This window comes from Ailuropoda melanoleuca, chromosome 3 (genome assembly GCF_002007445.2).
Source record: "Ailuropoda melanoleuca isolate Jingjing chromosome 3, ASM200744v2, whole genome shotgun sequence".
NCBI classification, from domain to species: Eukaryota; Metazoa; Chordata; class Mammalia; order Carnivora; family Ursidae; genus Ailuropoda; species Ailuropoda melanoleuca.
This window is the reverse complement of record NC_048220.1, coordinates 56,013,763-56,037,525: the sequence shown is the minus strand read 5'-3', so window position 1 is coordinate 56,037,525 and position 23,763 is coordinate 56,013,763. Positions and strand designations below refer to the sequence as shown.

The window sequence follows — 23,763 nt, the reverse complement described above, 5'->3', positions numbered from 1 at the left end:
ACAATATACTTTTGTATATTCAAAGTTCAAAGTTACAAAAATTATTGCTGATGTTGACTGTGTGCATCATTATTAATTACCAGAATTTTAAGCTAATGAGGTTGTAGTTTGAAGGTGGTAGTTTTAAAGCAAAAATCAATGAGCATTACTTTATAAAGTTCCCCATTAATCTTTCAGATTTGGCTTTGATTGTATTACCACTTGTTTCCTTGTATTAAGGAACATTCTTTTTATCAAATAGACTTTGTTGTAAAGATGCACTTTCTCAAGAGAAACTTGGTCCTATGTACAGTTGGCATTACTACCCTTCACTCATTAGTTGATAGTTTACTTTTCATAGCAACTGTTTCAAATATGTCCTTTCTGAATGCTCTCAATTTTAGTTCTTCTCAATAACAGCTGATAACTTCATATCCTTTTTGACAGAGAAGAGTGAGACGATCTGGAATGAGCTGCATGACAGACTGCTTTCACCTCAACTAATTTTTATTTTCTTTAACAGAAAGTGATGATAATCCCATCTTTCCTTGCAGTCTCAGAAGAGATGCCTTGCTTCCCTTCTTAGACTGTGCCCTGAATTTAATTTCTTTGTCTCTTAAAGACCCTATTCTCATGTTTTATCATCATCTTGAACTCCTTCCCCATCTGAACAAAACCTCCACTTGACTGCCTTGTTCTTTTTAACTACTTTTTGATTTCTGTTCTTTCATAGCCAAAGCTTTTAAACGAGTAGTCTGTAGCTACTACCTCTATTTCTTAGCAACTCCCATCCTTCTTCATATCTTGTAATCTAGCTTTCACATTACAACCTTACTATTATTATATTTCTTAGCCTGGTGAATGCTTACTTACTTCAACGGTAAGTTCCAGAATAATCATTTCCAAGAAGCCTTTTCCAGATAGCCAGGATGGACTCCTTATGAATATCTTTTTTTTTATTACATTGTGTATCTAGTTCCCACTTTATACTATATTCACTCCTTTGGATCTATAATCATGTCTTACTTATATTTACATTGGCAGTGTCTGATATATAACCTCATAATTAATTTTTTAGTTCAACTGAAAGTTGGTATCTTTTCCTTTCCTTATTTTTTTTCCACCAGTGTGTCATTCAATATTTTTAACCATCACTTGAAATTGTCTTCTCTCTTGCCTTCTGGTTTATTCCCTCAACATTCTTTTCTGAGAGCCTACTATTGGCAAATATTTGTTTGGTGCCATAAAATTATCATTATATAAGTTTATGTAGCTTTGAGTGAAAGTAACTTTAACACCCTACATGCATGTAGGCACAGGAAATTCAGTGATTAATTAGGGAAAGTTCCTTCAACTGGGAATTTCTTTGACTTCAGTGAGAGAAAAACACTCAAATAATCATAATAATAAGTTATACATTACACTATGATGAGTAGCCTAGGCTTTCTCCTATAGGAAGTGAGTTGTCTTTATTTGTTTTAGTTTTCAGGTGAAGAAGTGATATGAGTATATTTGTGCTTATAAAAAGTTAGTGACAGCCTAAAATGTGGACCTGAGGGGAAAGAGATGTGAGAGAAACAGGGGGCTGTTGTAACAGTCTTTTGTAAAAGATGATGAAAGACTTGATTATGACATTGGCAATGGGATGGAGGTGGGAAAAATACCAAAAATATTTATTCTGTTTTGTCTTTTCATCCATGTTTCATTTGTGTGCTTTCCCACTGGACTCTCAGACATCTCTACTTGTATATCAACTCAAACTAGAAATGAATAATGATAGTAATAACAGCTAATATATATTGACTCCTAACTTTGTGCCAGACATCATTCTAACTGCTTTATCTAAGTTAACTCAGTATTCCTCCAACAACTCTAAAAGGTAAGTACTATTATTATACACATTTTCTGAAGAAGGAACGATCGCACAGAGTTTCAGTAACTGACTAATGTCATATAGGACCCATATTCTTCTGTTTTTCTGTGTGTGTGGTTTTTTTTTTTTTAACCCATCTTGCTGTATTGTCTGAAACCTGAATGGATTGTTTCTCTCTTAAGTTCTCTTCTAAGTGCTTTAATTTCTCTGTATCACTATTTCTGCCATCCACTTTTCCAGCCTGAAAGCCAGAATTATTTTAAATGCTTCTATCTCTGCTTTCAGTTTTTCCTTGTTCCTCCTTCTTTTTACTGTGGAAGAAATATCGATATTATCATCATATTAAGTTGCTTCATATCTTGGAGACATAAAATAACTTCCTATCACTCGTCGAATAAAATCTATCTTGGTGTTCAAGAATTCCCAGCACCTGTTCTTATCTTATATATACAATTCTTTTGTCCCCTGATGATCAAGGAGGAAATAGTTTCCTATCTTCTATAGTTCCTTTGTAATGTTCTATTTCCTTTGTGCTTATTCTAGTCTGAATTATTTTTATTATTATTATTCCTTTCCATTGTATTAGATTTTCTTTAAGATTCAGCTCAACCAAGACTGTCTTTTGTGAAGATAACCCCAGTGTTAGGTTGTTTTCCTCTTATGGTGAGTGCCTATAGAACTTATAGTAAGCTATATTCTGAATAACCTGTGTGTTTGGTGGGTTGCTGGTCTCCTGGGTATTGCAGAGAGGGATGAGGATGCTCTGGGGATCAACTTAACATGAACTGTATCAGGGAGTTAGTGTGTGGAGGATAGGTGACAATGCCTCTGTTTAGGCATAAATATCCAAATTTTTCACAAACATATGAAGAATAGATAATATTTTTACCAAGACAATGCAATGCACTACAATTTTTGATAACTTTTCTCCCAACGTAAATGGCATTTGTTTCGTTCTGAGATACTTCTCTGCTTTTCACTTCAATGCAATTTCAGGAGTTAGAAACCACACAGTATGGTTGGTTTTACCCCATAGCTATGTTTTTACCATTCTATATCATACTTGATAGTAGGTATTACCTTACAGTATGAAATAGTCATTTCTCTCTTTTTCTGTTCTACAATAAACTTAAGAATAGAATCTTATATTCCACTTCACTCAACTGTATCTGGCAAGTGCCAAGTCCAAGTTAGAAACATAATAAATATGTATGCAAATTTTATTTTAATTTTGTAAAAGATTTATTTATTTGAGAGAGAGAGAGCAGGTAGAGGGGCAGAGGAAAGGAGAGAGAGAATCCACAAGCGGACTCCCCACTGAGTGTGGAGCCCAGTCCCAGGACCCTGAAACCATGACCATGACCTGAGAGGAAACCCATAGTTGGCTGCTTAACTAACTGAGCGACCTAGGTACCCCTGTTTGTAAATTTCAAATGGAACACAAACAATCAGCTCCCAATGTTTATTACTGTTCAGGGGTAAATCCAGAACATCTGATTTTTCTAGCTTTTCCATCACCAAACATACACATTTAAGCTATGCACTTTCTCTAAGTACTGCTTTAACTATACCTTACAAATTTTGATACAGAAGGTTTTTGTAGTTCAAATCTAAATAATTTTCTATTGTGATTTTATATATTTAGAAAATGTATTTTTAGTTTCTGAAAGAATACAGTTTTGAAATAAAAGTTTTATTTCTAATTCTAGTGGTTTATAGTCAAAGAATATAATCCATAAATATACATTCTTGGCTATTTTTATGTCTTTTTTATGATCTTCTTTGATCTATTTTGTAAGAATGTTTGAAAAAAATGTCTATTTTCTATTTGTGGGTACTGGGTCTTATAAGTGTTCTTTAAAATTAATTGTAGCCAAATCTAACTTTTAGTCTGTTTAATGTATGAGTTTTGGAGAAGTCTCTTAATCTCTCACTGTGATTATGGGTTTGTCCATTTCTCTTTGTAATTTTGTCAGTTTTGCTGTATGTATTTTAAAGTTATACTTTTGGGTACATTAAGGATGCATTATAACTTGCTTGTTGTAAATTGTTCCTTTTATTATTAAGTAATGAACTTTGTATCTACCAATGCTTTTTGCCTTAAATTTTACTTTGCTAGACAAAACATCTAGTCTTATCTAGTTGATTAATCACTGATAGTGATTTCACAGTGAAAGAAATGATTATTTTATGGCTCCATTTTCAAAATGGTGTTTAAAATGAATTAACTTAATGGCTATATATGATTGGCAACCATATATTAGAATTTGATCTTGAAAATGAATTATGTGGTCATCTTATAGTAGTCAAATTACTATTCAGATGAAATGATACTAAAAATAAGTTGACATTTCCTGTGTAACAGCCCAATTGATTCACCTATAGTGAGTGCTCACATGAAGATTATATAATTTATTCTACTTTAGTGTCCTTTAAAACTATCCAAGCCTATTTAGAACATAGTGAAGCAAGGATCAGCTACATTGACTTCTGTCAGTTTGTCTTCTAGGAACTTGATATGCTTACTTGACATAAAATAAAACAGGCTACTTTAGATTTAAGATACTTACTAATTTTATAAATCACATAACATTTATTTAGCCAGAAACAAAACATGTCCTCATAATGGCGTTGATTCAGTCCAGCCAATTTTTACTGACCACATTCCAGGCACTACTAAATGCTGCATATCCAAAGGAGTAAAAGAGGTCTGGCCCTTTAAGGCTAAGTATTTTCAGTCTGAACAGAGAAAATCTCATCGAAATATGGTTGGTCCTACAGTAGAATTTATACAAGAGTTACAGAAACTATAAATTCTTATTCATCTTTTGCTGTTGAAGGTATATATCGCTAAAATTACATACCTAAAGTGTGGTCAATTCTTTTCTCAGTAATGTAGGAAAAATAGAAAAGAAGGACTTAAATGAAAAGAAATGGGTTTAAAATATAAGGTCAGTAAGATGGTTAGGTAAGTTAGGGGGTGAGGAATTTCCTTTCTGGAAATACTAAGAACTAAATTGTTACTAAACGTTTTTAATGTTTCATTCATTCTAAAGTGAATTTATGCGTTTCCTTTCTTCCACTCCTTCTACACGTGGTGTGCATTCAGTGTTAGCGGTCTCACTGCACCAGAGCAATGGTGATGCTGGAAATCTGGGAGTCATCCAGGACCTGCCCTTCTGCCTTACTCACTTTTGATTTGCCTTCATTAATCCTGGCAGTTTTAAACTTTGAAACATTTTTTTTTAAGATTTTATTTTTAAGTAATTTATACACCCAGCATGAGGCTGGAACTCACGACCCTGAGATCAAGAGTCCTTGCTTGACCGACTGAGCCAGTTGGGTGCCCCTGAAACATATTTTTTATCTGTCCACATTTCTCCACTGCTGCCCACGCAGCTCAGCCTATCACTGTGCAACTTCAGGAGGCATCTTGCCTTCCCTTCTGGGAGCTACCACAGTTATCTATTTAAAACAATAGATCTGATGATCATGTGCTTTTTCCCCAAAACTTCTTAATCACAGGGGCCTGGGTAACTCAGTCGGTTAAGTGTTCGCCTTCCACTCAGGTCCTGATCCCAGGGTCCTGGGGTTGAGCCCCGCCTAGGGCTCACTGCTCCGTGGGGAGCCTGCTTCTCTCTTTCCCTTTGCCTGCCACTTCCCCCTGCTTGTGCTCTCTCTCTCTGACAATAAATAAATAAATTCTTTAAAAAAACAACAACTCTTTAATCTTCATATTGATCCTCTGATAAAGTTAAAATCATCTTCTCATGCCACACTTTGGAATCACTGTGATTCAGTGATACTGACCTTTCTTATTATTTCTTATACTCTGTCACTCCCTTGGTCACCATAGGGTTTTTACTTTTTAATTCTTCTAGTTTATAATATTTTAGTTTGTTGCCTCACTTTTTCTTTTTGCCCCTTTAATCACTAATTCTTTCTTTAGCTTCTCAGCCTACATGTTACTTCTAGAAAACATTCTATAACCCTCCAAAGTACATTTTCTCTTTTTATTTTTTCTTCTAGCATTTATCACATTGGTAAATAAATACGTGTGTAATTATGTTTCTTCTTCTAAGATTATAAACTCTTGGCAACAAAAATAAGGTTTACTTGGTGTGGTATCAGCTATATAGGAGCCACAGGTATTTGTTGGATTAAAAAATGTACTGGTTGGGGCGCCTGGGTGGCTCAGTGGTTAAGCATCTGCCTTCGGCTCAGGGCGTGATCCCAGAGTACTGGGATCGAGCCCCACATCAAGCTCCTCTGCTGGGAGCCTGCTTCTTCCTCTCCCACTCCCCCTGCCTGTGTTCCCTCTCTTGCTGGCTATTCTCTCTGTCAAACAAATAAATAAAATCTTTAAAAAAAATGTACTGGTAAATGAAAATTATGAAGTTAAAAAATTGATTTAAAAATGCATAAAAACTTGGGGTGCCTGCCTGGCTTAATTGGTGGAGCATGCCACTCTTGATCTCAGAGGGTGTGAATTTGAGCCCCATGTTGGTTGTAGAGATTACTTAAAAATAAAATCTTTTAAAAATAAAAAATAAATATAAAAATATATAAAAGCCTAAAACATTTCAATCATGTCACTTAAAAGACATCAAATTTTTGTAATTGGATTTCTTTTCTTTTTCTTTTTTTTTAATAGAGAGAGCACATGAGTGAGAAAGCTGGGGGAGAGGGGGCAAAGGGAGAAGGAGAGAATCTTTTGTTTTTAATTATTAAAACTTAAATTCAATTAATTAACATTTAATGTATTATTATTTTCAGAGGTAGAGGTCAGTGATTCATGAGTCTTATATAATACCCAGCGCTCATTACATCACATGCCAAGAGGGAGAGAATCTTAAGCAGGCCTCATGCCCAGTGTGAAGCCAGACACAGAGCTCGATCTCACCACCCTGAGATTGTGACCTTAGCTGAAATCAAGAGTTGATGCCCAACCAACTGAGCCACCCAGGTGCCCCTGTATTTGAATTTCAAGCCACTTTATATGAAAAGGCTCTCCTGTTAAATTTTTTTTTAATTTGAAATCTTTTTATCCTTCCTTAAAATCTGCTATTACAATAGTGTATATCAAATGAATTTTGCCTGCTCCCAAAAAGCAAACTGTTTAAAGATTTCTTATCTTGAGAATACCCAAAAGACTGTGGTACCATGTCTGAAGGCCGATAGTTGCAAAAGAGGAATTCCAGGTGTTTTGAGGAGTGTTGCCATACTCTGAAGCGCAGTACCCCTTTGTAATATAAGATTTGGTATATTTGTTTTTAAAAAAAGTATCACATTAGCTCTTTATGTTGAAACTGTGGTTAACCAGCTTTCTCTGATGACTAAATACGTTACAGATTTCAGATTGGTGAACATCAGTGATTACTGTAGAGCAGGTAGTTGGAAGTTAAAAGAAATGGTGGATGAAGTTTGGCCAAATGTGTCTCAACCAGTGTCTCATGAGACTTATTTTTTTTTTTATTTTAAAACAAGTTTCTAGCATGATTTTATTTACTTTTGCCTCTCTGTTCTAATGGGGAGTACCAGTTATTTGCTGAATTTCTCATTTTTTTAGTCTAATTAACTTATTTTTATAGGTACTATCTTTGGGATTTTTGTTAAGGCATTTTTTGGATTACCTCTCCACTAAAACATTACACAGATGTAAAAGCATCCTTTGCAGGTATCCCTTAACCTGTATGTTTTATATGTGCTAATATATAGTAATGTTTTGCTTTGTTTTGCCTGTGGCAGCAATTAAATATTTTCAAACCCAGTAACAGAATTAAGCAGAGGCATATTCTCTATTAATTAAAAAAGATTTAGAAAGCTCCCCTCTGTTTCCAATTTGGAGCCTATGTAAACAAGTATTTCCATTTAATATTTTACTTTTATTTTCATTTTGTACTTTTTTATAATTCATCTGTTATGCCACTTTTAAGAAAACAGTAACTTGTATCTTTTAAAACCAAACAGTAGTATTTCTGCTCAAATCACTATCAAGTTCTCTTTTTATTCATAATAGCTTTGGGGGATAGGAGATATTTTAAATAACTGAAGACAATTAATAGTTTGATGGTTTAAAAATTAATCTTAGTATGGAAATCATCCAAAAATATTGTGATGTCATGAAATAATTTGACATTTATTTTTTAAACCTATTAAAATTCTGTTTAAGCATATTTAGCTATTTGTTCTAGATAAAATTTAAGAACTTTTGGAAATTTGTTATACTAGGTGCATGTTGTTTCAGGTCCATGCCAATAATGCTATTAAAGGGAAAAACAGAATTATTGACTTCAAATTTCTTCCTACCAAAGCTGTAACTTTCAAAAGAAATAATATATTTCAGAGGAGCCACGCCTTTTTGCAAAACTTTTTATGTGACTTAGAAGTGATAGGACTTCTTTAAAGATGAGTATATAATGATTACCTTCTTCCTGGAAAAATCAAACACACAACGAAAAATTAAAGTGATTCATATTATTGATACAGAGCTCTACCTCCATGACTGTAATCTGTACTGTGACAAAGATTTTTTTAAAGGACTTAAAAATAGAGGTTCTGTAGTCATGTGATCAAAACACATGTGCTTTGGAATCTAAAACAAGGCCATTTAGGATAACACAGTAAGCAACCGAGAGAGGTCCTACAGCAGACCATTAAGAGGAAGTCAAGAAAGATTAGTAGATCTTCCCTGGAGATCTTGGAGTCTAGTAGCAGGCAACACATAGTGCTATGTGCAAGTGGTCATCCTGAGGCTGGTGTGGAATGAGTAATGGAAATGCTCTGCAGATAGCAAATGCTATGTACCAGGCGTGCTTGGCAAGAAATAATGGGTGGAGATCTAAGCAGGTGAACTATCTGTATCGGGGGACTGCAGCCGCAAATAGTGAGGACTCGGCTGTGGAAATGGACGTTCAGTGGCTGAACAGACTCCTCCCAAATTAATATGAGGAAAAAACTCAGTAGAATGTTTTGCTCTAGTCTTTGAGACATTGAGCTGCTAGTTAAATGGGAACTGAACTGGAAACCCAGCAAATGGAAGAAAGAAATGGACCTTTTGCCACAAGGGTGGGGGCTGGATCCAAGTTACCTTGCATCAATGTGCAGGCATCATAGTGAACCCTAAACTCTGGTTTCAGCTGTCTTTATATATTCTCTACCTGTAAAGAGCTAGCTTGGCTAGAGTCAAGATGGGATTGGGAGAACCTGCAGTTAACAGTTAAGGAGCCATTTCTTTGTAGAGAAGAAGAAGGCAGAGTTGGAGCCCGGCAGGCAATTATAACTGAAGAAGAATACTGCTTTTGATGTTCTTCTTGCTATGCTTCCCTACTGTCGAGGGGAAAAAACAGATTCAGGTGCGACATGGACAAAGCCACTAAAAGAACCGTGAGACCAGGAAAACCACGAAACCTAACCTAGGGAATGTTTGTGTGTATGTGTGTGTGTGTGAAATTTATTATTGAAGTATAGTTGACATACAATGTTTGCTATTTGTTTCAGGTGTACAGCATAGTGATTCAACAATTCCATACTAGGTGCATTCCATGATAAATGGAGTTACCATCTGTCATCATACAAAGTTATTACAATATTATTGACTATATTCTCTATGATGTGCTTTTCAACCCTGTGACTTATTTACTTTATAACAAATTTTGTACCTCTTAATCCCCTTTACCTATGTTGCCCATCCCCCTAGCCACCTCCCCTCTGGCAACCACCTGTTTTGTTCTATTGTTTATTTTTAATCAGGAAGGTTGATTTAATCAAAATGTAGCATTAGCGCATACATACTGTGCAACAGGTCAAGTACAATAACATCTAAGGATCTTTAGAGTTTCCCGATTTATATAGATACCCCATGAAAAGTGTTCTTCAAAATGAAATAGTCATTTTGGGGGATAGGTGTATTACTTTTCTATTGCTGATGTAACAAACTGCCACAAATTTAGCATCTTAAAACAATGTAAGTTTATTACCTCATAGTTCTATATGACTAGGCCACTTTCTCTACTCCAGGTCTCACAAGGCTGAAATCAAGGTGTGGACCTGCTGAGCTCTACTCAGAAGCCTCTGGAAAGCATCTACTTTCAAGCTTATGTAGATTGTTTATAGAATTCATTTTCATGGTCATGGAATCAGCCAGGGGTTGCTCTCAGTTTGTAGAGGCTGCTGCATTCACAGGCCATAAGGATTAGAGCATGGATATCTTTGGGGGACCATTCTGTCGACCATAGAGGGAATTATTTTTTCCAAGGGACAACTCTGATAATTCAATTTCCCTTACTAGGTGCTAGTAGGAATAGTTAAAATACCTAGATTCTCAGACAAGTGGAAGCCCAGAGATTATTATATTCAATCAATGGTATAAAAACGAGACAAAGGCTTTCATCTTTAAGGTCAAAAAGGAAAAGTAGGGCAATCTGCTAGAATCTCTAATGGTTAAAAACTTATGAAAGAGGGTACAACGTTAATATTTCTAACATCTTCCTTGTGTTTGTCTTTAAACTATAGTATTTTGAAACACTGTTGAAGGTTACATTATTAAGTGACTAAAATGTTTGTGAGTAAGGGAGGAGGCATGTTTTATGGAAGAGTTCACAGATAGGCCTGCAGTTTGACCATGTGGTCATAATGCAGGCTTACTGCTTTAATAATAATTTATCCAACCTCTGACGTTCATATGAAGACAATTAGTACTTCTCAAGGGCTGATCTTATATGAATGCTAAACGTGTTTGTCATGAATATCCTCATTTTGTTTTAAACAAAAACATTTATATGCTATTTATATAAGTTTTCTGAACTCATAATTATCATTTTGAGGAATAATCACCCCAAGTTCAAAATTTTGTATGATCAAAATGAATCTGTGAATTTTAGAATAGCCCCAGGCACGTAATGGGCATCTAGTATTTGGGACGCATATACAGATGTAAAGATATCTCCTAGAACTTAATTATCTCAAAACAAATCTCTTATGTCAGCTCTTTTTTCTTATAATCTACCTTTTCTAATAAAGCTGAATATAGAATTCAAGGAACTGGATTTCTGAGACATGGCTGCTGCTCTGAAAATTAACCACTAAACTAAAGGCTGCCTCCTGGAAATATCCTTTAGGAATGATACCATTTTTGTGTTTATCAGTGTCCTGCATTTCTCCTGCACCTAAAACATTTTTTAGCACCAATAGCTCCTTCCCTTCTGTTGCCTATTTTATTTCCCATGCTTCTTGGCTTTCATATGAAAAAGTTAGCATTTTATAGAAATTACCAGCCAGTCAAAGCACTCTTTTTCTTCTGTATGGCAAACACCAGCTATAATATTTATTTTGTAAACTCTTCATCTCTTTCTATGTTTCTGGGTGTCAGAGTCCAGGGTCCACTTCTTCACTGATGTTTGGTTTTTGTTACTTGATTTTGTTTTTAATGCTATGTCTGAGCCTGTCCCTCTTTTGGAAGCCAAAGGGGTTGTAATACTATCCTTTGGATAGTTAAGGTTTTGTGAAAGCAACATATAAAATATTTTTATGATTTAAAAACAGGCCTAAAAAGTGACACAATAGTCAATGATCCTGGTTCTCCAGACTCTAATAGGGTGACTGGGGGGGGGGGTTGACTGGGGTAGAGTATATAGTGCTAAAAATGAACTTATGTAATCAATGAAAACAATGCCCAGAAATCATGTTAAGTGATTTTTAGGTTACAGAAAAATGATTTGGGAGAAGAAGGAGGCACAGACAGGTTAGCTTGCAAAAGAGAGCGTGGGTGCAGGGGACAACCGCAAGGCACGCCACCGCCAAGAGTGCGATTGCCCTGAACAGCTGCAACCTCGTGTATTTATTGGCAATAAACAATCAAAGACAATCAAGGGGATGATCTGTAGTACATCCTAGTGAATAGTAGTGCATCAAGGAGAAGGTCATGGGATTAGATGATGTAACGTTCAGCAAGTGAGGCCTATTCTTAAACATGTTTCTGTGGACCTCATGGGCTATTGTCAAGAGCAATCAAGTTTCCGTTGGGGCAGCATTCTGCCCTTTAGCGGACCAGGCGTTCCTGGCGCTCGTTATCTCAGGGCAGGTTCCACCCTGAGCGAGGTTGGTGTTCCGGGTCGCTGTGCTCTGACGTTTACACTAAAGCCCGCAAGGTCACAAACATGTTTTCCTATTATATCCTTAGCATAAGCTCTCGGCCAAAGGGATGCTGCAGAAAAATTTGTACTTTGAAGCATTAAAATTAAAATGTTTTATATTTTATTTTATTTAAATTAGAGTTCTTGTTTACGTTAGAAATGTCCTCATATTATTTAACCTTGAATTTTAGAAATTAGGTTTGTCTTAAGTAAAGTTAGCATTTGGTCCCATTATATAGGTATTGACAAAACTGACACTGTGCATGTTTAAACTATAATGATTTTCCTTTATGTTATAAATAGAAATAATACATTTCAGAAAGTTTATGGAAATTTTATTAAAAAATCATTTATATAGGGGCGCCTGGGTGGCACAGTGGTTAAGCGTCTGCCTTCGGCTCAGGGCGTGATCCTGGTGTTATGGGATCGAGCCCCACATCAGGCTCCTCCGCTATGAGCCTGCTTCTTCCTCTCCCACTCCCCCTGCTTGTGTTCCCTCTCTCGCTGGCTGTCTCTGTCTCTGTCAAATAAATAAATAAAATCTTTAAAAAAAAAATCATTTATATAATTTTAACAACTAACTTTATGTATCTACCCACTGTCTTTTATAGATTATATTATCATTTGCATAATTATTGTATATATAGTCTACACTCAATTCTATATTTGGCATGTTTCACAAACCATTATGTCATAAACAAATTCCTATGTTTCCCAAATAATTCCATTTGCAACCATTATTTTAAATAGTCAAATCATGTTTTGTCACTTAGATGAGCTACAATTTATTTAAGTATTACATTATTGCTGAATTTTTAGGTTACTCTGAGTATTTCCTACTATAAATAAATGACAGTGAACATATTTTATGTGTACTGTTTTTCTCATAGTTCAGAATTTGTATTTGAATAGTATCTGCAAAGAAGGATCACTTAGTCAAAATTTATTAATTTTTTATAGCACATGATATATGTACATGTAAAGTGCTTTCTACAAGTGTACCAATTTCCCATGCCACCAATAACTTAGGAAAATCCTTTCCTGGCAAGATTCCTAAGCATATTTCCCTAGTTATCAATAATGTCTTAACTATTTACTTAGTTACTAATAACATTGGCGAAGAATGACCCTTTGAAATTTGTCAGATCATTCCTTATGTCTGCTAACTGAAAAGATTCCCTCCCCCTCCCCACACCAACTTTCTAGCATTTGAAAAAATAACTCAGGAATGATCACTAAAGGGTTCACATAATTTTAGGCAAGTAATTTAGAAATCAGTACCTAGGTACAGAATTGAGGCATTTGGGAATTATAAATATCAAGAAAACATCCCTAGAAACAGATTACATCCCTAGGAACAAAAATCAGGACAGGATCAGATTTCTGCAACACTAAATACCAGCCAACAGTGAGTGGTATCTCTAGCTTTGATGAGAGTCAACAAAGACATTTGCATATATATAAGGGTTTGGAAAATGATATTTATGTATTCTCTGGCCAACCTAGAAATGTGTAAAAATTAAAACTCTTGAGTAGCAAATGTTATGTTATTTTTAAGAAACTGACAGCAGGGTGTCTGGGTGGCTCAGTCAGTTAAGCATCTGCCTTCATTTCAGGCCATGATCCCAAGGTCCTGGGATTGAGCCCCATGTCCAGCTCCATGCTCAGCAGGATGTCTGCTTCTCTGTCTCCCCCCTGCTCATGCTTTCTCTCTTGCTATCTCTCTCTCTCAAATAAATAAATAAAATCTTAAAAAAAAAAAAAAAAGAAAAACTGATAGGGAAAACAGTAGATAAAATTGGAGGTTTTTTTTTTTTTTTTTAGATTTTATTTATTTATCTGACAGAAAGAGAGAGAGCACAGTGGGAGGGAAGCAACAGGCAGGGGGAGGGAGAAGCAGTCTAGCTGAACAGGGAGCCTATGTGGGGCTCGATCCCAGGACCCTGGCATCCTGACCTGAGCCGAAGGCAGACACTTAATGACTGAGCCACCCAGGCGTCCCTGAGTTCTTCACTTTTGATGCTAAAAGTATGGTTACAAAACTGAATGGAGAGGCCAAAAGTTATTACTGAAAGAAGAGATGATGAAAATAAGAAGTCTATGCCTAAAACTACAGATGTTTATAGTAAAAATTAGGAAATAGAAGAGGGAGATGTAGAATAGGAAGTGTAAGCTAGCTTCATTTCTCATCGGGAAAGGGTAAATGATATTGTTTGTCTTAATTTTAATACCTTTAAAACTTAGGATAAAGACAATTTGTTTTTTCCAATTTTAAAGGACATCTCAGATGCATATTAGAGGATGTTTCTTGCTCACAAGTGAAACAAATATAGCATAAAGTTTCAAAATAAATGGGTGGGAGATGTAAAATAAACACAAGGAAAGAAGAACTCTCAATGTTAATTTTAGACAAAGTAGATTTGAGGCAGTGATTATTAAACAGGAAAAATAAGGGAGAAATGTACAAACAAGAATTGCAGGTTATTATATATATTTGAAAGAGCAAGGGGACAAAAAATAGAGACAATATGAAGATATGCAAATGGATAAAAATGTAGACTATAGATATTTTATTAAATATCCTTGGGAAGTTATGAAAATTGATCATTGGTTAGACCACAAAGAATTGTTCAACAAATTCCTAAATATAGAATTTATATACTACATCTTATCTAGACACAATTGGGAAAGCTAGAAATTAAAAACAAAAATAAAGCCTCCAACCGTTTGTAAATTCAAGTATATCTTTGCTTACATCGACAAGGTTTGATGTTGGTGTTCTCATATTTTTTTTTTTGTTAAATCATCTAATCAGTATAATTTTGGTTTCCAGTTATATCCAGTAATCAAAATTATACTGATTAGATGATTTAGGGAAAAAATCATGAACATCAACATCAAACCTTGCAAATTCAATCAAAGGTAAATTCAGAGCCAAACCTTACAGTTTTATACTCTTTGTATTTAAAAAAAAAGAAAAATAATAAATTACTAATTTAAATGGGAAGTTCAAAAATAAACAATAAAGCTTTAAAAAAAGCATGAGAATAGAGATAATTAAAAAACAGAAGTAAACAATTTCTGGCAAAGATAATGATGACAATGCTAATTCAGTTTAGGAGAGAGAATGAATCCTCATCATCTGTTCTAGGGCCAGCAGTTCCGTAAGTCGGTCCAGGGCAGGTGAGTGGCTCTGCTCCACAAAGACATCCAGAGACTGGGACTGAGGCTAGTGGCGTGACAGCAATTAATTCTCTAATTAAAAAGAAGTAGGATGGGGCGCGTGGCTGGCTTAGTCAGTAGAGCATGCAACTCTTGATCTGGGGGTTGTAGATTTGAGGCCCACGTTGGGTGTAGAGACTACTAAAAAATAAAATCTTAAAAAAAAAAAAAATTAGGCTACAATCCAAACTCTTAAGACCAAAGCCTGGATGTGGCATATACCTCTTCTGCTCATATTCCATTAGTAAGAACCTAAATTCTCGCTTAGAAAAAAGGAGACAAAAATATGATGTAGTTGGGCTGCCGTGTGCTTGGCTACAGTTCTATTACCACAGAAGAAGGGAAAAACAGATGTTTGTGGTCGACCAGCAGTCTCTCTCACAGCTGCTGCAGAGGACTTTTTTTAAGTATGCGAAAGTAGTGTGAATATGGATAAAACTAAAAATCTCGAATGAAGTGTTCTGGGAAAAATGTAAATGAACAGAATTGAAGCAAATAGAAGTTTAGAAAATATAAAAAGAATAATGACCATAATTATTTCCAAAATTGCCTTTGTATTCAGGCAGTTTTACTGCTGCATATTTTTTAACTTTCAAAAAGCAGATAAACACTCTTCAGAGCATTATAAAAGATAGTTTGCCATCCAATTCATTTTGAGAAGGTAAAATAATCTGAATGTTCAAGTTTGAAAGCTGTAATACAGCACAGAACATTCTAAACCTGTCTCATTTAGAGTATAGATGTAAAGATCCTGAATAAAATATTAATAATTATAATTCATTAGCCTATTAAAAGGATCACCCATGATGATCAGTCATGGAGTATCTCAGAAATACAATGATGCTTTAAGAAAACTACCAATATATGATTACTTATATCATGTTTCCCAAAAGAAAAACCAAAAGTATCAATCAACTATAAAAAGGCAAAGTATCCTTTTAAATTTCTAATGCCTTTGAAAATAATTTTTAGAATACTAGACATAGAAAGACTTCTTAGTATGATAAAGAATATGTCTTCAACCAACAGCCAAGTATTTAATTGTGCTTTGCATTAAAATTGTAAAGACAACGTATTGATTATCACCATTTTAAATGTTTCTCAAGAAAACTTCCTGCATATGGGTTAAAAATAGCATAGATACCTTAATAATAAAAATCAGCTGCCTTCCCAGTCTCTTCCTTTTCACCCTTCTCTTTAATCAGTCCTTCCTATTTCTGATAATCATGCCACTCTTTTAGTTCTTCTGTTTTTACCTTAACAATTTTATGTATACTTAAAATATTTCTTCTATTGCACAAAGTACAATCTTGTTATATCTTGTTTCCCTGATGTATAATGAGGCAACTGGTTCTCTAACATCATTAGTAAATAAAACTGTTATTTAATGTGTAGACTCTTGATAAAGTGCTAATTTAGAAATCAGTTGTATCCTAATTTTATTTTATTTTATTTTATTATTTTTTAAAGATTTTATTTATTTATTTGACAGAGATAGAGACAGCCAGCGAGAGAGGGAACACAAGCAGGGGGAGTGGGAGAGGAAGAAGCAGGCTCACAGCGGAGGAGCCCGATGTGGGACTCGATCCCGGAATGCCGGGATCACGCCCTGAGCCGAAGGCAGACGCTCAACCGCTGTGCCACCCAGGCGCCCCCCTAATTTTATTTTTAAGCAAAATTTCATTATATGCCTGTTGTTTTGAAACCTCCATACGGAAGTATATACATTTTTTTTTTCTATCAGAGGTCACCAATGAAATAACTAAGACTAAAATAAGAATTCTTTTCATTTTTATTAACTTTAATTTAAGAAGGTAAAATATAAAATAACAGTTTCTCTCTCTGTTCTTTAAATTCAGCAATAGGGAATTAGAGGGAGAATCAAAAATATTTTTTTTAAATGCAGTTATGTAATAGCATTTAAGAGAAAAGAGAAAATAGGAAATGGTGCTGGACATATATACAAAGGAAAAATGAACAACACAAAAAGAAGGGGCACAGATTGTCTTATGCCTTCTTTAAGGGTAGAATTATATAAGTATAGGAAGTCCAAGAGAGGAAATGGCCACACGGAATTAAACAAAGATAAATATATAACAACATGTAATGATTTCATGGTGACTCTTTAAAGTTCATTTTACTATGTCCTTGGGAAAGCAAATAATTCACCAAACTTAATATATTGCATATATAAAAAGTAGGTAAAATTATATTAGTGACTTGGAGAAATACAAAAGAAAAAGCGAAGTTGTCACTCTCAAAAACCCTTGAAATTTAAGGCTATGACAAAGTAAATGATTTAAGAGCAATTAGAAAATACATATCTGAAAGTATATATTGAAAGCGTACAAATTAATCTAGCAGAGAGACAAAACACTTTTAATGATAATTTATATTTTCACATTTGCCCTGAAGTCTTATGTATTCAGTTTATTTAGAAGAAATATTTTAAAGCCATATATTTGCATGTTTTTCTTTTTATGAAAGAGATAAAATAAGTCAACCCTAAATAATCATGCATATATTACATAATAAAGGATTTTCCATGGTAATCTAAAGGGAATCCATGCAAATCCAGTGAAACTAATGCTCTCTAGTACTTCTTTTTTTTTTTTTTTTTTTAAAGATTTTTTAATTTTTTATTTATTTGACAGAGATAGAGACAGCCATCGAGAGAGGGAACACAAGCAGGGGGAGTGGGAGAGGAAGAAGCAGGCTCATAGCGGAGGAGCCTGATGTGGGGCTCGATCCCATAACGCCGGGATCACGCCCTGAGCCGAAGGCAGACGCTCAACCGCTGTGCCACCCAGGCGCCCCTCTCTAGTACTTCTTAATATAATTAAACTACTTGCTCTTCTTCTGTGATTTCGTCACAGCCGTCCAGAATAATACATGGTTTATAAATTAGAGCCATCAACTTTTTGTCATTCCTCAAGTCAAGAGATAAATTTCTCATAAGTTAGAAGTAAACTTGAAACAAGTCCCAGAAATTGTAGCAATGACAGTTCATGATCTCAGGGTCATGAGATCAAGCCCCACAGTTGGCTTCCCGCTGGGTGTGGAAACTGCTTGACAAGCTCTCTCCCCCTTTCCCTCTGCCCCTCCCCCACCCCTGCTCTCTCTCTCTCTCTCTCTCTCTCTCTCTCTCTGTCACACACACACACACACTCTCTCTCTAAGAAAAAATAAAAAATAAATTGTAGCAGTGAAATCCAAGAAATTTTGTACTTCTTCCATCTACATGAAACACCAATCCCAAAAACTTGATTCTCATTTTGCTTACAGTTTCAAAGCATGTATTATTTATATTGCTACTGTACCTAAGTGAGCAAGTTAAGTGATTTGAGCAATACATTCTTACACAATGCTTGCAGTGTGATTTAGTGTACTTCTGGAGTATTTATTATAAGACTAGTATTTATTATCAGACTAATATTTGTTAATGATTAACACGGTATACCAAATCGTACCCTAAGCTTGAGTCCACACAGTACAATAAAGGGTGAATTATCCCTTGTCAATAAATCCCAGAGGAATGAATGTATGATTTAGCTCAAAAATGTGGTCCACAGAGTGAAGTTTGGGCTGAAATGCTCTGAACCAGTGCTTTGTACTGGGTAAACAAACTGGATAATTACTAAGATTCTGTTCATTTCACTTTGTGTCCTTAGGCCAAGGCTAGAAATTACTATCACACCAGAAAACTACGTCATCATGCTCTGAATCATAAATCATCTAGCTATAAAACTCTTTTCTCTTTTCAAGAAACAGTTTGCTGTTTCTATTGTTTTTTTCTATTCTATTCTTTTCTGTTTTCAAGTATACTGTTTGCCCAAAGTACGATTGCTAAGAAAGAAAAATTTCTACAAAATTCTTGGGCCACTGTGAGGGAATGGGTGCAAATTTGGTGCCTTTTGAAATGTAGGGAGGCAGTCTGAACAACAGAGTAAGAGGCATATTTAAAGCAGTCACCATAACGTGATCCATTAGTTTGTATGATTTATTCATTCATTCCTGACTGTTCTATATAAAGTTATAATCCCTAACCCCTTTATTGGGAACTCCCTGTTTCCTGCTCTTTTTTTCTCCATAGAACTTATCATTATCTTTCTTCTCGTACTAGCATGTTAATTTCCGAATGGCAAGGATTTTAAGGATTTTTTTTCCTATTATGTTAACTGCTGTGTTGCAGAGCATAAAAGAGTTCTTGACAGTATACACTTTGATTAAATTTAGTCAATAATTTTGAAGTCATGAAACGAACATTCAGAAGTCATTTTAAAGATTTAATTGTTTAAATCTTCATCTGAATCATACATTTTGTTTCACTTTTAAATAATAGCTGAAAAAAAAAACCATAGGAAGCATATATAATGAAGAAGAACTTTGAAGAAAAAGCTAGCATACTACATACCTTTAAGCAATGTGGTCCCCAAAAAGAAAAAAAATGAAGGAGCCAATGATGACCGGCATTTTTGTTGAATTTTAATTTAGATGCAAACAGACTTTTTCTTCTCCTTTGGGGAGGCAGAAGTTTGTTTTGTTTTGTTTTTTGCTTTGAAATGTTTTTAATTTTATTATTTTTTTTAGTTTAAATTCAGGTAGCCAACATATAGAACATCGTTAGTGTCAGACATAGAGTTCGGTAATTCATCAGTTGTGTAGAACAGACAGTGTGTATCACATCACATGCTAGGCACTACAGTTGAGGGAGAAATAGCATCTTTGAATTAAATAAGAAGTTGCAGTAATTCACTGAATTCTATTTTGCTTTTATAAACCTGCTCAAAGTTGTAGTACACATTTCTGTAAAAGTATAGGTGAGGGTGGTTTACAAACTTGTCTCAAAAACACTTCCTTCGGGATGCCTGGGTGGCTTAGTCAGTTAAGCGTCTACCTTCGGCTCAGGTCATGATCCCAGAGTCTTAGGTTCGAGCCCTGCTGCTGAGCAGGGAACCTGCTTTTCCCTCTCCTCCCCGCTTATGCTCTCTCTCTCGCTTTCTAACTCTGTCTCTCTCTATCTCTTAAATAAATAAATAATCTTTAAAAAATTCTAGAAAAGTTTCTATCCTGCAATTAATTAGAACAATAGTGAGATCCTATGTCTAGTACTGAGAGCAACTTTCCCATGACAGAAATTGACTGTCAAGAACCTCGAGCAAATCTTTTTTCCTAGATCTAGCTGTAATCATATTTAAACTAGAAGAGGATAAATGTTTGGTGGTAAATACTCCTCTTACTGTAACACTAAGTTAAAATTTTACACCAGTTTAGTTAAAATGAAAGAAGCAATGTGCCTTTCATTTTTTTAAAAACATAAATGTCAATACATAAAACAAAATAGAACAATATCTGGCAAATGGTAGGTATTCAATTAATGTACACTAATTAAATTGCATGTTTTTGCTTCAAATAGAATAACATGGGCACCTGGGTGGCTCAGCTGGTTAAGCATCCGACTCTTGATCTCTTCTCAGGTCTTCATCTTAGGGTTGTAAGTTCAAGCCCTGCTTTGGGATCCATGCTGGGCATGGAACCTACTTAAAAATAATAATAATAATAAAATAAAATAGAGTAGAATAACAGATTAATGTTTCATCTTAATATCTAAGAATATTATTTGTCCTTTTACATGCTTTATCAGAAGTTTAGAATTTTGACATTCATAGATAAGCAACGTTTTAGATAACCACGTTTAAATCAAGATTTCCTCAGAAAATACTAAAATCATTGGTCCTCGTTATTAAAAACTGCTAGTATTATAGAATGAACATATTTTGGTATGTTTATCAATTTATATACCAGGAAATGTAGGCTACAAATATACTGATTTTACATCCTGTAATGGAGTATTAACGTATGAATGAATACACTGATGTACGGACAAGGACAGTGCAACAGATATACTAGATCCAGTGTTTGTTTTGAATTCTTTCATAGCGGAACTGTTGTTTTCATCCTGATCTTTCTTCAGCACATTTCTGGTCCCTTTGTGACTGTTCCTAGTTTTTATAACATGTCTGAGTAGGTAGAAGGATGAAACCCATGGTTCTAGAATAGTGAGTGATATATATTACTGTTGTATGTAAGAATTAAATTTAAAACCTAGATTTGATTACAAAGAGTCTAACTCAAAATTTTTAGTACTCCTATTTCATGAAGCTCTAGGGTTCCATAAAATAATTTGGAAGTGAAAGAGACTGAATTTTTCAATCTGGTTTTTTTTTTCAAAATCTGTTTATGAAATCTGATCTCTAAATCTAATTCTTTTCTTTTATTCAGTCACCTAATTACTTTTCATCCTCACCACCCTGTTTTTGCTATCAATTATATTTTGGCTCCCGGTTGTAGTATATCAGAAATTGAATAATGTGTTACCACCTATAGGCAGAAAATTAATTGTTCTTGTTTATGACACAGGAAAACATAATCTAAAAATACAGTTCTTTTTTCCAACTTCTGTACCCTTGTTTTCAAACTTATTACCTACATATTTACATATTTGTTTTTGATATTACCATTCCAGATGCTTGTGCCTTCAGTAAAGCATTTACTTAAACTTTTATCTTTTTGTCATGTTATTTGCCTTTTATATATCATTCAAATATACCATCTTATTAAAATCCTATGATTCAAACAGTTTTAAAAGACTTGTTTAAACCAAATAACTTAGTCATATACTAAACTAACTGTTGTACCTTAGTTAACCTCTGGAGTGGGGGAAATTACCGATAGTTATTCCTGGGAAGGAAACGCTTCCCTTCTTACAGTCTGTGATCGTTAGTCTTCGGTTTTGTGCCTTCGCTGTAATGATGTAGGTCTGTTTCTCCTTTATTCTTTGCAGAGTGCTGCAGCAGCTCCCAGCCCAGTGCTAGGAAACATTCCCCCAGGAGATGGCATGCCAGTAGGCCCTGTGCCACCAGGGTTCTTTCAGGTACTCAGAGAAATGCTGACTAGGAATGTTAAGGCATAGGAACTCCTGCTTGATTTTATTTAACGGCATGAAGGAGAATGAGGCTGTTTTAATTCTTAAGGTAAACGAAATGTGTGCAGCCAACCCTTGATATTCAGAGACAGAGTATCTAGTGTACAGATTAGCCCTTCCTTCCTGTGTTTTATTTGTTGTTAAATTTTTATCCATGTATTTATTTCGCCATTTCCTTGTTCAAGTAAGGAAGAAAGGGAGTGGAAATGCAAACTGGCCCATTCAATTAACTGTGGTAAAGATGGGGTGGGAGAAGAGGCTAAAGGTGAAGTTCTGGAATGACAGATGGATTTTAACTACCCCAGCTATCCAGATCTGCACAGACCAAAGATAATCAGGATTTGGCTGTACTTTCAAAATATGGCTAAATCATAACCTTTTCATTTATCAGAATTATAGGCCATATCAAAATATTTTGATAATCATCTTTTTGGCTTTTAAGCTGGAATTGTTATTAATATTATTATATGACATTTTAAAATCGGATTTTAAAATACATATGCTAGTATTTTAAAATCTCAACAAGACCATTTTAGCAATGATGATAATGATTTTAGAATTACATCACTTTTAAATTTTATTGCATCTACATTTAATTCTGACAGTTCTAATCCAAACTAGTACAGATTCTGAAGTTTATTTATTTATTTTTACTACATAGTTTATTTTATGACATCCTTTGAGAAAATTAGCAAGAACTTTGGAGTTAAGAACTAGAATTGGAAGGCATTATGGGAATTAATGTAAAATCCCATATTGTTAGTGAATTTACATTAGGTACTTACAAACTGATTTGTCACTTTAGTGTTTTTGTATTTTCAAAGTCCTTGACAGTCACTTGTTAGTTAGTCCATACCATCATTACAGGGTAGATCAGTGTACTTATAAATATGAAAATAGAGAAATAAAATCTTCCATAGTTAACAGCAATTGAACACAAAGGTTTTAATTAGAACCTAGTACCAACTCTGAAATGTGAAGTCCTTTAGGACATACTTATTCTTACCGCTACTCTGTATTAATACCCGACTGGTTTAGAATATTCAAAAGTCTTTCAGAACTCATATTCTGTCTTGAGGGCTCTTTCCTGTAATCTAGCAACATATTATAACTCTCGATTATTAATTAAACAATCTCAATTTAAGATAATAATAATGGCTAACACTTATTAACTGCTACTGTATGTCATGCTTCGTTCTAAATGTTTTACATATATAAAGTTTTAATTCTCACAATAACCCTAGGTATAAAGTATGTATTGTTACAATTCTCATTGCACAGATTTAGAAAAATGAAGGCTTGATAGATAAGTGGTTGGCACAAAGTCAGAAAGCGACAGGGTCAGGATTCAAATCAAGGCTTTCTGGACTTCTGCCATAGAATTCACCTTTTAAAATTCATAATTGATCATTATTTCATTATTCACAAAATATTTTTAGCTCGTTTAATTTTTTTCTCTCTCGTGCTCTATTCCTCTTACCAACGATGAATTAGAGTTAGGGAGTTAATCAAAAGGGTCTTATTTACATATAAGAGTTAGTAGAAGCTCTCTAAATGGCACTTTTAAAAAG

The 23,763-nt window shown here is 34.7% G+C and overlaps 1 protein-coding gene across 5 annotated transcripts in view; it reads left to right on the top strand.

The window, feature by feature from the left end:
- Positions 1-23,763, top strand: part of SSBP2 (single stranded DNA binding protein 2) — a 283,430-nt gene that overhangs the window by 181,418 nt on the left and 78,249 nt on the right. For 3 of the 5 annotated variants that reach the window (XM_002916223.4, XM_034656453.1, XM_011220987.3), the window contains exon 5: positions 22,052-22,141. The exons of the other annotated variants lie outside the window; for them this stretch is intronic. In XM_002916223.4, coding sequence (XP_002916269.1) covers positions 22,052-22,141 — 90 coding nt within the window. The remainder of the gene's footprint in view (positions 1-22,051; positions 22,142-23,763) is intronic. 5 annotated transcript variants of the gene reach the window in all.